Source organism: Panthera pardus, unplaced genomic scaffold (genome assembly GCF_024362965.1).
Source record: "Panthera pardus isolate Hobbes unplaced genomic scaffold, ASM2436296v1 HiC_scaffold_24, whole genome shotgun sequence".
Classification (NCBI taxonomy): Eukaryota; Metazoa; Chordata; class Mammalia; order Carnivora; family Felidae; genus Panthera; species Panthera pardus.
Genome location: NW_026526810.1, coordinates 30,559,034 through 30,572,539, shown reverse-complemented (window position 1 = coordinate 30,572,539; position 13,506 = coordinate 30,559,034). Strand labels below are relative to the sequence as shown.

General features: G+C 43.8%; 1 protein-coding gene and 1 long non-coding RNA gene across 7 annotated transcripts in view; one reads left to right on the top strand and one right to left on the bottom strand.

The window, feature by feature from the left end:
* The window catches only part of LOC109262800 (uncharacterized), a 171,731-nt gene that overhangs the window by 113,335 nt on the left and 44,890 nt on the right, over window positions 1-13,506 (bottom strand). The window lies entirely within an intron of this gene.
* Window positions 1-13,506, top strand: part of IQCH (IQ motif containing H) — a 213,216-nt gene that overhangs the window by 174,732 nt on the left and 24,978 nt on the right. For all 4 annotated transcript variants that reach the window (XM_019441692.2, XM_019441691.2, XM_053888926.1 and 1 more), the window contains one exon: window positions 12,241-12,411. In XM_019441692.2, coding sequence (XP_019297237.2) covers window positions 12,241-12,411 — 171 coding nt within the window. The remainder of the gene's footprint in view (window positions 1-12,240; window positions 12,412-13,506) is intronic.

Below are 13,506 nucleotides of genomic sequence, written 5' to 3'. Positions count from 1 at the left end.
CTCCGGACTCAGAACCACCTAGTAAGTGGGTGTGACTGCTGGCATCACGGTGCCCTCTCACATCCAAACATTTGTTTCCCTCCTAGGCGGAGAGAATTTCCAAGATCAAGGACAGGAGAGAAAGCCTGGACTTCAAAGTATAGCAAAGCTAGACTGTAATCCCACCTCCGCAGCTTAGCTGTGGAACTTGGCACGTTTCTAGGTCCTGTGAGCCTTCACTTCCACTTATAAAAAAAAAAAAAAAGTGAAACAGAGAAAAAGCATGAGCAGGGGAGGGGCAGAGAGAGAGGGAGACAGAGAATCTTAGCACATAGCCCAACACGGGGATCCAACTCAGGAACCGTGAGATCACAGCCTGAGCCGACACCAAGAATTGGGTGCTTAACCGACTGAGCCACCCAGGTGCCCCTGACTTCCATTTTTATAAATTGGGAATGTTAGCATTTGCCTCACAAAGTTGTTGTGAGGATGACACAGAAAATACCAAAGTGCATTTTGCATGACAGACCTTAAACATACATTAATTTCCCTTCTTTTTCACTTCCCCAAGTCTGCCTCCTAAAGTCTGTCCTCCACTCGGTCAAATGGCAGCTTTCTAAACATTGCTGCCATCAAAAAAAGGTGGCATATTAGCTTGATGCACTGCTGAACCCTTCACACCAGAGTCTATAGACAACAAAGGCAAAATCACGGAATTCAGAATCAGCTCACAAGATGGTCAAATCCAAAAGGTTCCATTATGACAAACACGGTACCTGGCACTCAGCCCTCTACTGTCACCAAATGAGTCAGAATGTTTTGGATTATTAGATTAACTTGATGGGGATGAGGAAGTACCCCTGTGGAGCCCCAAGCCTCCAAAGGCAGGCTGAGGTGCTGGGAGGGCCCTGAAATGAGCGACAGAAGGGAAGAAGGGAAGCGGACACGTGTAGGACACAGCTTTCCTGTGTTATGTGCCCACTTGCTTAAATTAGACCTGCCTCTCTTCTAGATTTAACCATGACCAGCCCCACTTCGTCCACGAGCTGATACAAAATGAAGGCCTGTGGTGGGATGTAGACAGAGGTGCACTGCATTTTTAAAAAGTGACATTGTGACCCCAGAGCTAATTGAATCTTTTTGACATATGCTAATATATCATCCCTTCTAGTCCATGACTGCGTATTAAGCCAAGGTATCAACCCTTGCTGGGTACTCTTTTGCTTTAGTGTATGTGGCAGATATTTTTCACTCACATATGGAAAACTTGTTAAGGTACAGACTTGAGGAATACGTAGGGTAAATTCAGAGGGCAGTTTGGAAGGTGGCTTATCACAGGCTTCCTCATTCAGTCACTACTTACACGCTCAACTAGACTCAAACAAGTAGCCATGCGAATTGTGTAGGCGTCCCTCCAAAAATCGGTCTCCCGGAGAACAGGTTCTGTGTGTGCATTAGCTTTATTGAGATATCACTTCCCATAAAATTCACCCTTTTTAAAGTGTACAGTGCAATGGTTTTTAAGTATATCCACAGAGTTATACAACCATGACCATAATCTAATTTTAGACCATTTCCCTTACCCTAAGAAGACATCCTGAACCCATTAAAAACCATTTCCCATGCCCTCTTTTCCCCAGCCACTGGAAACCATTTTCTGCCTCTATGGATTTCCCTGTTCTGGACATTTCATATAATTGGATCATACAATAGGTAGTCCTTTGTCATAAAGGACTTCTTTCACTTGACATAATGTTTTCAAGGTTCATCCATGTCATAGCAGATATCAGGGCTTCATTCCTTTTAATGGCTAAATAATATCCCACTGTATGGACATACCACATTTTGTTTATCTGTTCACCAGCTGATGGACATTTGGGTTGCTTCCACTTTTTGACTAGTATGAATAATGTGCTGTGAACATTCATGTGCAAGTTTTTGTGTGAATACTGTTTTCATTTTTCCTGGTTATATACCCAGGAGTAGAATGGATGCATCACTTGGTAACTGTAAGTTTACCTTTTTGAGAAACTGACAAACTGTTTTTTAACATGGCCGTGCCATTTTACAATCTTGCTAGCAATGAATTTCTAGCAAGGGCTAGCAATTTCTCCATATCTTTGCCAACACTTGTTACTGTCTCTTTTGTTTCAGCCATCCTTGTAGGTTTGAAGTGTTTTCTCTACTGTCTGTGTTTTATAGGGAAGATTTTTTCCCTTGTGTTATTTTTCCTTGTGTTATTGATTCTTGAGTAATCCAACAAGATTTATTGTGCATACTTACATCGAAAGTGCTGTGCTAGTATTATGCAAGATGCAGATATGGATAAGACAAGTTCCTGCTCTTGGTCTCAGACTGCTCTCTAGGAATTTCCCAAATGTAAACAAACTTGCCTTGGACTGGAAATCAAGAGCTCTGAGCTCTGATCTGAACTCTGCTCCTGACCAGGCCTCTTTCCCTCTTGCAGCCTGAAGCCTAGAGTTGGAGGGGGACTTGACTAGACCAACTCCATAGTTTGGACTGCCTGTGTTTCTTGCCTACATATTTTGCAACTGAGGTTGTTCTTTATTAAAAAAAAAATCTGATTTCCTGCAGATGTCAAGGAAAGTGGGAAGGAAAGGCAAATCTCTGCTGCCAACTCACTGCACTGATGGGACCAGTGCCATGTACTCATCCAGATCTCACTGTACACAAGTCTTCGGTGTCCACAACGACTGGGCACAGGGATCCTCCCCAGTGACAGCCACAGAACAGGAGCTTTCTGCTTTGAAAATTCACACAAAAGCCTTTTGGAGATTATTTGTAGTAACTTTAAAGGAATACTTCTCAACTAAGCAAATCATTCACCAGCCCTGACATTTATAGCGTGAAAATTACAGAAGGAGAATAACTATCTACAGTATGAGATTATTATATTGAATGGCCATGGAAGAAGCATATACAATTACTAGTCCTAGAAACCCGTAATAGGTTATAAAAATTGGGTTTTTGTGTTTATTTTAGTCTAGTGCCTAATGTCAAAATAAGAAAATGGCCTTCTAAAAATTCATGATACAAAAAGGAAATACTTAAAAAGAAAAAAGAAATGAGTATGTAATTCTGTACCTTAATACAAATAATATTAGTTAGGCCATCAGTCTTGAAAGTAATAGAGGGAGGATCATAAATATATACAAGTAATGGAAGTAACTTGGAAAGGAGGCAGAAAAGGCAAGAGTATATTAAAATTTTTGTAATTTTTTTAACAAAAGTGAAAAACATCAATAGAGCTGCTGATGATGTTAGGTTTAAATTTCAATATTTTCCATTTTGGATCCGCAAATTAATTATGAATATAGTTCCTGCACACCCTGAAAGAACTTCTGAAGTCACAGAGAAGCTTCTAGCACTACAAAGCAACTGGACTATTAATGCTGGTGACTAGGTGTCACAGAAAGAGCTGGACCAGGACTCAGGAAATGTGAGCTTTGATCCCAGCTCTTCCCCTAACCAAGGGACCTGAGTGAGTCTGTTCACCTCCCAGAGTCTCATCCATAAAATGGGGACAGGGGAATGATGGAAGACATATTAGGTCTGTGAGACAGAATTGTTTAAAACCTCTCTGGGCCCTGAGTATTTTGGTTTCAGAGAGCCTATCACCCTACATCATATTAAATGTATTTAAATGTACTTTCATAGAATAGGATTTAGATATAACTGTATGAGTTGTGTTGCATTTAACTAGCACGTCAAATTTGGTCAGTATTTTAAAAACATTGATTACTTTGTAGTTTTTGTTTTATATTTGGAATCCAGTAACATTTTCCCCCCCAGAATCCAAATATTTTGAAGGCCTTTGAAAATCATGGAGGCCCTAGGCATGGTGGATTACTGGGCTCTGGGTCCTAAGTGGCAGGACCCAGATTTTCTGCTGTCTCTGACCCCACAGACTCCACAGGCCCAACATGAGGCAGTACTGAAAATGGATGCTGTAGTTGCTCAGAGACAGCCTTGTGAAGCTGTAATATAAATCGAAGGATAAATAGAATTAATAGGGACAGAGGGGGAGGCTTCCGAGAAATACTAAGGGTCTCATTTGTTGATCAGGGCGCAGGGCAACTGCCCCATAGACGGGCAACAGTAGTTCTCCTTAGCCTCTCCAAGAGACTGGGCCATCCCAGAAGCTGCCACTAGGTGGCAACATGCCAAGACGCTGCAGTCCCCTCTGCCTTTCTATTGATTTTTTAAAATGTAATACAAACAATTCTTACCAAATATCATAATCATATTAATATTTTGCTAACTGAAAATTCTTACAGTGCCTTGTAAAAACTTCTTTAAAATTAAGTATCATGTATTTTGTTTACCACCATGGGGAGCTCAGCACTTCTGCTGATAATCAACATGGGAAAAGATATCACATAGTAGCCACCTAAGACAGTACTCTGTTTGATACCCAGGATTCTAGAGCCTGGGTCTTGTTTTGTTTTTTAGTTTAGTTATTTATTTGAGAGATACAGAGAGTGGGAGAAGAGCAGAGAGAAAGAGACAGAAAGAGAGTCCCAAGCAGGCTCCACACTGCCAGCATGGAGCCCCCACACCATGAGATCCTGACTCGAGCCAAAACTAAGAGTCGGATTCCCAACCGATTGAGCACCCAGGCACCCCTGGAGCCTGTTTTAACAGCATCTGAGAAGAGGTAAAAGTGGTCCTCATCTCTGAGAAGCAGGGAAAAATACTTCAGTCAAGAGCCAAGCAAGTGAGTTCTTATGCCTACCCCTGACTCTGCTCCTGCCAGGGCTACAGGGAAGAAGTCAGGGTCCAAACAGATTTGTGTCTGCCAAACTCCACAAAAATAGTCCCATACAGTTTCCTTGTAGTCACTGAATCCTCACAATACCCCTCAGAGATAGAGGCCATTACAGACAGGTCTGTGTTAACATACAAGGAAGCAGAGGCCCAGAAAGAAGAAAGTTAAGATCACACAGATAGCAAAGGGCAAGAAAAGACTCCCAGTGAGTTCCTGTAACTCTGGTCCCGTGCTCCTGCCATTCCAGTGAAGCTACGTGCCTCCCTCCATGCATAGGCCCCTCCAGTCTCCACTACCCTGAAGCTGCACTCTCTTCTTTCCCTACCAAGCTGCCTCTATCCGTCTCAACCTTATTTCATCTTGGCCTAAATATGGTGAAAAGCATGGCCCCTAGGGAAGGCTTCATGTCCTGTTGGTCATATAGACCAAGGTTTGTACGTCTTGCATCTCCCCAGACAAGGAGGGCCTTGAGACCAAGGCCCAAAAGTGACAACAGAGAAAAAGGTGCCTCCCTAGCAGGGGCCAATTCTGCTCTATCCCTACACCCGGCCAAACGTATCCTCCTGCTGAGAAGGGAGAAAAGGTATCTGAGATCTCACTCCATTCTCCAGAACATCATTCAACAAAAACATCTCAAACTCATCACAGCCAAATCTAAAATTGTGATTTTACCCTTTAAACTATTCCTCTAGCAGTCTGCCCCCCTCAGCACATAGTAATTCCATCCTTCCATTTTTTCAGGGCAAAAGTCTTGAAGATATCCTTGACTCCTCTTTCTTGCACACCCTGCATCCAGCCCATCAATAAAGTCCTTTAGGATGCAGTTTTAAAAGGTATCTATAATATGACCACTTCTCCCACCCTCTGTTGTTACCATGCCGACCCAGCTACCGCCATCTCTCACCCATTTTATTGCAATAGCCTCCTAACCAGCCTCCCTGTTTCCATCCTTGACCCCTCATGGTCCCTTCTCCCCACTACAACCAGAGTAACCCTTTAAAGTTATAAGTTAGATCATGTCACTCCAGTTGAGTTTGGTCTCCAAAGTTGTGAGTAGGAAATGAGGCCTTGGCATATTACTTTGTACAGTAAGGACAGAGGGAACCTTGGCCTCCCCATGCCTGTGTTGCCCAGCAAGCAGAGGGGCTGGGCTGGTGGCCTGGCCTCTACAGCTTAGCTATAGCTATGGGGACCTGTGGGTTTGACAGAGGGTTTTTTCTCACTCAGTGGTGGATTTCCTGTCACAATGAGACCATGAAGAAAGACACGAAAATGGACAGGGAGGTGGTGAATGCATCCCTCAACCAAAGCAGGCTGCTGAGGAGGGTAAGCTGGGGCCACACTCTGCTTTAAAGGCCTGTTACCGTCTCTGTGGTAGGTGAATTCTCAGTGCTTCATCTCCCACTTGCATTAGCTGGAGAATCTGCCTACAGAGTGAGCAATCGTCACAATTCTGTCAGCCTCATAGATGCATCTGTGAGGGAAGGTCCTTCAGGACTATCCTCCCCAGTGATTAGTTGGGGAAAGTGTGGCCCAGAGAGGCCACTTGCCAAAGATCAGGGATATCTGTCAGATGCTGGTACCAAAGCAAGTCACGTAGCCTATCTGGATATCAGGTTCTTCTCCTTACAATAAAAGAGGAAGATGATAAAGAAAAGGAACAGAAAACCTAGACAGGAATGTGCAAAACATCTGTGAATCCCCTCAAGCTCTGAAATTCTATGATTCTTCCACAAATGTTGTTTGATCTATAAATCAGTCTGTTGGTCCCATAAGACTGGACGCCCATAAGAGAAGGTTGGCAAGACCAACCTCTTTGCTATAAAACTTTATTTACAAGTGGAGACAGTCACATAATGTGGGCCTGGGTACATGTGCCCGTATCTGTAGGCTCTGCCTCCCATCCACTATGCCTGTCATGGGAAAGAGCCAACACGGTGGGGGTGAGCGCAGCCTTCACCTGCCTGGAACACCTAAGAAAAAAAGGGTTCAATACTGGGCCCCTCTCCCACACCTTCCACATTGGAGCATGTTATGACCTTTTCATCCCAAGGCTTGTGGCCCAAATAGGATGCAGAACCTGGGAATAGGATAATTCTGGGCAAGCTTGCCTCTACCTGACCCTGCCTTCTGCTTGTCACATGCCTGTTTAAAGGTCGATGAGGTTCTTACAGTTTCTGGATTGCCTCCTGCCCCGTGTTCTCCCCACTTTTCCCCAGGTCTCCTGATGGAGCTACAGCAAGGATTGCATCCAGTGCAGTGCTGGTCAGAGCGGCAGAGAGCTGGGGCCTCTGCAGTACTCCCCCACCATAGCCCTGCTGGCCCTGTCTCTTGCTGAAGTTGCAACGGGCTTTTTTGCAACCAATATGATAGAGAATATACCCACGTGTGTAATTTTTCATTTTCTAGTAGCCTTGTTTAAAAATGTAACAAACAAAAACAGGGAGCATCTGGGTGGCTCAGTTGGTTAAGCATCCGACTTCGGCTCAGGTCATGATCTCACAGTTCATGGTTCAAGCCCTGCGTTGGGCTCTGTACTGACAGCTCAGAGCCTGGAGCCTACTTCAGATTCTGTGTTTCCCTCAGTTTCTGCCCCTCCCTGCTTGTGTTCTATCTCTTTGTCTCTCTCAAAAATAAACATTTAAAAAAATTTATAAAAATGTAACAAAAAATAGATGAATGTGGTCTTTTAAAATTTTTTTAATGTTTATTTATTTTTGAGAGAGAGAGAAAGACAGAGCATAAGTGGGGGCTAGGGGCTGAGAAGGAGGGAGACACAGAATCAAAAGCAGGCTCCAGGCTTTGAACTGTCAGCACAGAGCCTGATGCAAGGCTCAAACTCACGAACCATGAGATCATGATCTGAGCCGAAGTCAGACACTTAACCAACTGAGCCACCCAGGCGCCCCTTTTTTTTTTTAACGTGGTCTTAATAACGTATTTTACTTCACCCACCATAACCAAAATATTATAATTTCAATGTATAATCAGTATAAAATATTAGCAATGAGATATTTCACAGTATTTTTTTACCTCCTTGTCAGTCTTCAAAGTCTGGTATGTATTTTACATTTATAACACATCTCAATTTGAAGCAGCCACATTTTAAGTGCTCAATAACCACAAATAGTACAATCTAGAATATACATGAAAGTCTATATATAATGTCGCTTCCTGCTAATATGCTGCTAATATTAACCACTCACTGTCAACATTTTGTTATATCCTCATCTAGTTTTTTCTATGTATAATATTATTTTTGCAAAGCTGAAGTCATATATCCTTCTCTTCCTCCTCTTGCATATATGACAGAGAATCCCAAGCATATACCTTCCTACACCATCAAAAGTTGTTCACAATCATCATCTTTAGTGATAATATCATAGAGTATCCCATCATTTGGATATGTTATAATCTTTTTTACCAATACCCAAATGTTGGACAGCTGCAATCTTTCAATCTTACAAGTAATGCTGACATGAGTATTTTCGTGTTAAGGATTCCTTGTAAGGTCTTGATGCAAATGTCTCTAGGATTCTAGTCATTTTTAACAAAATGATTTTTACATCAGCAGTAAGTCAAACAATTGTCAACTAGTGATTTATGACTGGGAGCCAAGACACCTTGTTCTCTCATCCCACACCTTTGATACCTGGCTCTGTAACCTAGGGCAAACGACTTCACTCCAATGTATAAAGTAAACTGTAGTAGATGATTTTTAAGAGTCTTTCCAACACTAGCCTTCAGTGATATTTTTCCCTTACCCTCATATCTAATCAATTAACCTGTCAAGCTAGTCATTACAAGTCCCGCATGTCACGTCAAAGCCACTCCCTAACATTTAAAAATCCATCCACTTCTCTCCATCCCCACTCACAGTGCCTTTGTACAGGCCGCCATCATTGCTCCTCTAAATTGTGATGGGAGTATCCAGGGCAGAGAGAGATTAGGTTCTAAAGTTAACAATGAAATCCAAAATCAAGAATGGGATTAAAGGAGGTATGTGTGAACGCAAGAGGGTGACCTAGAGGAGATGCGCAATGAATGTTTCCTATGTTGGAATCGGACACCAGCTTCAAGAGGCCCACCTAGATCCTGATCCCTGAAAGCTGGAGTGGAGTTCACAGCAAGGCATCAGAGGTGCTGAGGTGTCTGCTGCAAAGCCCGCCCCGCCCCATCCACAGGACAGGACGGGGTGGGAAGACAAAGGCTCAGCAGCCTCCCCTAAAGGGCTGACAGTCTAGAGGGGGAGACGGGACCCCATACGCAAAACAAGCACGCCTCAGGCAGTGTCTTCAATGGAAAAACCAGATGGAGAACAGAACAATTATCTGAGCAATTCCGGCAAGCCTGCTGTTGAGGAAAAAGCTTAACGAAATTTGTTCTACTATTTCTTTTGTGAACCAAGGGTTTAGGGCAGTCTGGGGAAGCAAAACTACTTCAGCTCTAGAAAGAACACAATCCTAGACTGTGCTCTATGATCTTAAGCAAACCACGAAGCCACGTTTTGATCTCAGTATCCTCACTGGTCAAATGGAGAGAGAGTAATACCAACCTTGCCCACATCTAACCACCTACTGGACTGAGTTGTTGTGAGGTTGACCACAAGGATTATGAGTGGGAAAAACAGCTGTTAAAAGGGGCAATCTAACAGCTACACAGGCGACTGAAAATGTGTCTCCTAAGATCCTACTCCTCAAGGAATTGCTTAGTGATCAAAAATAACATTTGTATTGAACTTTCATCATTTGTAAGGCAATTTTAGGTGCATTTATTTTGTTTTCGAAGCCCTGTGTGATAGGTGTTATCATGTGCTCCTTCCACACTCAAGAATACCGAGATTGAGGGAGCTTAAATGGCTTGGTCAAATTTACACTATTGGCAAGGGCCAGATTTAGGCTGACTGCTTGGTTCTCTACTGTGCTGCCTTCCCATTAAAAGCCTTATCACTAGGAGTGCGCTTGTCATGATGAGCACTGGGTGATGTATGGAATTGCTGGATCACTATATTGCTTGAAACTAATACGACATCGTGTGTGAACCACACGGGAATTAAAACTTTAAAAATCACCAAAACATTGATATTATTAACATGAATATTAATAATGTTTGTTACATACATTTCCCTTTAATCCAGGACACGAAAACATCAAAAGAGAAACTCTGGGGAAAAAGTGCCTGACATCCAGGAACGGCAAATCCACTTTCTCGTATTAAGAAAAAGTAGCTGTCCCCATCTGATTTGCATTTTATGCCATACAGCAGGAAATATTTAAGTTGACAAATAGGATATTTACAACTGCAACAGATACTTGGCAGTTAGTTTTTAACAATTGTTGCAAATGTGATTTATTTGCTATTATAAAAGGGCATTACTGTGCAAATATGACTCCTGAAATTAGCTTCAGTTTAGCAAGGGGCCTTGACAGCTTGACCTCTTAATATCCTTATAATGATGCCATTTACATTCAATGCTTACTCAAGTCACTCGCTGCTACATTTGTTTGAGAAGAGTCCACTCTAGGGCAGATGTATTATGTATTTTAACACGTAGAGTTAGTATGTGGGGCACATGGAGGCCTTCTAAGAGGAAAAACTGTTTAATCAAGTCTTCATGAAAATGTGTTCGTTTCCAACTTCCTACAGTGAAAATACGTTAGTGCTAATTACAGTGTACTACAGAAATACAATACTTCATGTTTTCTCCACAAGACATTTTCATGGCATGGATTATAGTAAACAAGGGCATGTTTTCATCCTCTGCAACTTTAGCTTTTTTTTTTTTTTAATGTTTATTTTTTTTTGAGACAGAGAGAGACAGAGCATGAATGGGGGAGGGTCAGAGAGAGGGAGACACAGAATCGGAAACAGGCTCCAGGCTCTGAGCTGTCAGCACAGAGCCCAACGCGGGGCTTGAACTCGCAGACCCCGAGATCATGACCTGAGCCGAAGTCGGCCGCTTAACCGACTGAGCCACCCAGGTGCCCCTGCAACTTTAGCTTTTAATGTGACTGGGAACTGGTACAGGTTAAGGAATGGCTGGGCCAAGAAGTAGTGCCGTTTCTGCCAGCAGGGACTGGGAAAAGGGTAGACTTGGAGCCAGGAACAACTGGATTCAAATCCCAGCTCGGCCATTTCCTGGCTATGTGGACTCTCTCTGAACCTCTGTTTCTTCATCTGTGACATGGGACTGTTATATTTTAGGTTCTTATAAAGATCTGAGATGTTTGTGAAGCACCTGGCACTTTGTAGGTACTTGAGACCTGGGAGCCGGTCATATTTGGGTTGTTTGTCCAAGCTCAAATGTCACCTTCTCCAGGATGCAGCCCTGACTTCACTAGACAAACCCAGCAGTACTTTGTTCCATCCCTTTATTATATCACGTATTACATTGTGTTGTAAATGACTGAATACATATGTATCTTTCTCCTTGATGGAAGGACCTTTGCATCTTAGCTTTGCCTCTCCAGTAACTAGCACAATAGCCTTGCACTTGCCTTCACTAGCCTTGAGCATTGAACAGCTCCCAGATTCAGTGTAAGCGTGGGCATGACAAAGGCAATTAAGGATGATGGTTCACCCCAGGAGAGGGGAGAGGTAGCACATGATTCACTTCTGCCATTGCTGGTTTATAGTAAATGCCCAGTAAATATCCATCAAAGGCATTAATGGACTGACTTAGCTATCGAGTGGCTTACAATAACTTATTGCTCACATATGTCTATTTTTCAAAGCATTTTAATTTTTATTGCATCATCATATTCTTCTAATAGCCCTGCTGTTCAGCTAGGGTGGGCGTTCTTATAGTTCTCATTTCCCGATTGAGGATACTGTGGGCTTTGTGGGGTGGTGAAATGATTTTCCCACACTTGTGGTAAATGGTGGTCACGCTGAGACATACAGGCCAACCATGAGTTTCCCCCAAGTTTCATAGTGAGATTTCCTGGCACCGCTTTTTCTGGAATCAGGGCAGTTTGCCCTTTTCTCCTATTCACTCCCTCGTTCCCCCTCTATCTGCTCCTCTTCAGGACCCAACCTCTGAAGCTTCCGTCCAGTCTCATTTTTCTCAGCAGAAAACATTGCACGACTGGGGAACTTGTACAGGGTGAGGACTGGCTGGGCCAAGACCAGTGCCATCTTCCTCCTCCTGGATATGGCAAACCACAGGCAGGAGAACCAAAGTCCCCATGAGCCTTTTGGAACCGAGCATCTCCAACAGATTATCTGGGCCAGGTGTTCCCGTTTTTGTAACTTTTCACAAGAACCTTCAATCTTCTGGTTAGAATCCGATCAAAGGCTCCCATCCTTCAGCTGAATGAAGTAGAAACAGAAGCAAAAGCATCTACTCCATTCAGTCACATGTACACTGGTTTGGGTGGGTCCCACATGGTTTGGGCTGGTTAGGGTTGGTTGGGGCTTTCTCTCCCGGTCGCTGATCTCACCTTCACTTCTGTGGCTCCTGTTTTAATCAGGTGTGGGCAACAGGCCTCAGCCTCTCATACAGCGACCAGCTGGCCCTGACTCAGCTCACCTTATACCTGACCAACGGCCATCTGGATTGCAGTTTGAGCACCCTTAAAGTGCCCAACTTTGTTCCCAAGAAAGAGAAGAAAATGAGCTGCCTTAATGCCCTCTCAGTGTCGGTAAGCAACAGATGCTTCTGATTCCCCATGGTGTTCAACAACACTCAACCGCGGCTTCCTGAGCTCTGGCTATGTGCCCAGCTCTTTGAGTATAGAGAGAAGAAAGAACCTCAGGCAAGTCACTTGGCCTCTCCAAAATGGGTTTCTAGGATACTAATGTATTGGCCAGAGGAAAGGGGAGAGGGTGTTCCAGAAAAGGAAAGCACCATATTGGAGGGGTGAATGAGCATGGGGTTTTCCAAGGGTAGGTCTGTTGGGGCATTTCCCCTCCATCTCTTCTCATCTTGCTTCCCTGAACAAGTTCTTCAATTACCAGCAACTTCTAACAAAACCCATTTATTTTTCTAGCTCCAATTTCATTTTTGAGCTCCAGACTCCTAGATCCACCATTCTATGAAACTTCTCTAGAATCCTCAGAGTCAAGCTGTCTCAAACTGCATTCATTGTCTCTCCTCCCCCTATATTTCCTCGTGGAGGGTTCTGCCAGAGGCTGACGGGACACCTCCACCTCCATATCCAGTCAACACCAGCTCATGTTGATGAGCGTCAACTCTGACGCCTCCTCTCCCTCCACAGAGATACACCCTAGTTTTGCTCCACCTAACATTCTCTGCCTCCTGCCTCTCCCCTCAGCCTAACCATACATACAGTCAAGGTGGTCAAGGTGAAAAGCAAATCTGAGCATGTTGCTCCCCTACTTATGATTTTGAAAGGACTCCTGTCATCTTCAGGAAAATTCCAACTTCCCAGCAGGACCTCCATGACCCGCTTCTTTCCATGGCCCCAACCTCCCATCTCATCACTAATCCCAATGCTAGTGTGGCTGGGGCCAGCAGCCTTAGGGCTGGTTGAGGTTTACCAACCTTAGAACCCAGGGAAACAAAGCACAAATCTCCATGGAGGATGGAGGCAATGGGCTAGGTTGGTTTGGGGGAAAGAGAACAGAGGTCAAGTGGACCAGCTGGTGCTTAGTGTACATGGAATATGAGAGCAAACAGGGGCTCTGGCTACAGCTGCTCTGACTGCTACCAGAGGGTTTCTGCTGCCTCTCCCACAACAGTGGGCTTCATACCCTTTCTGCAAATGAAAATCTAC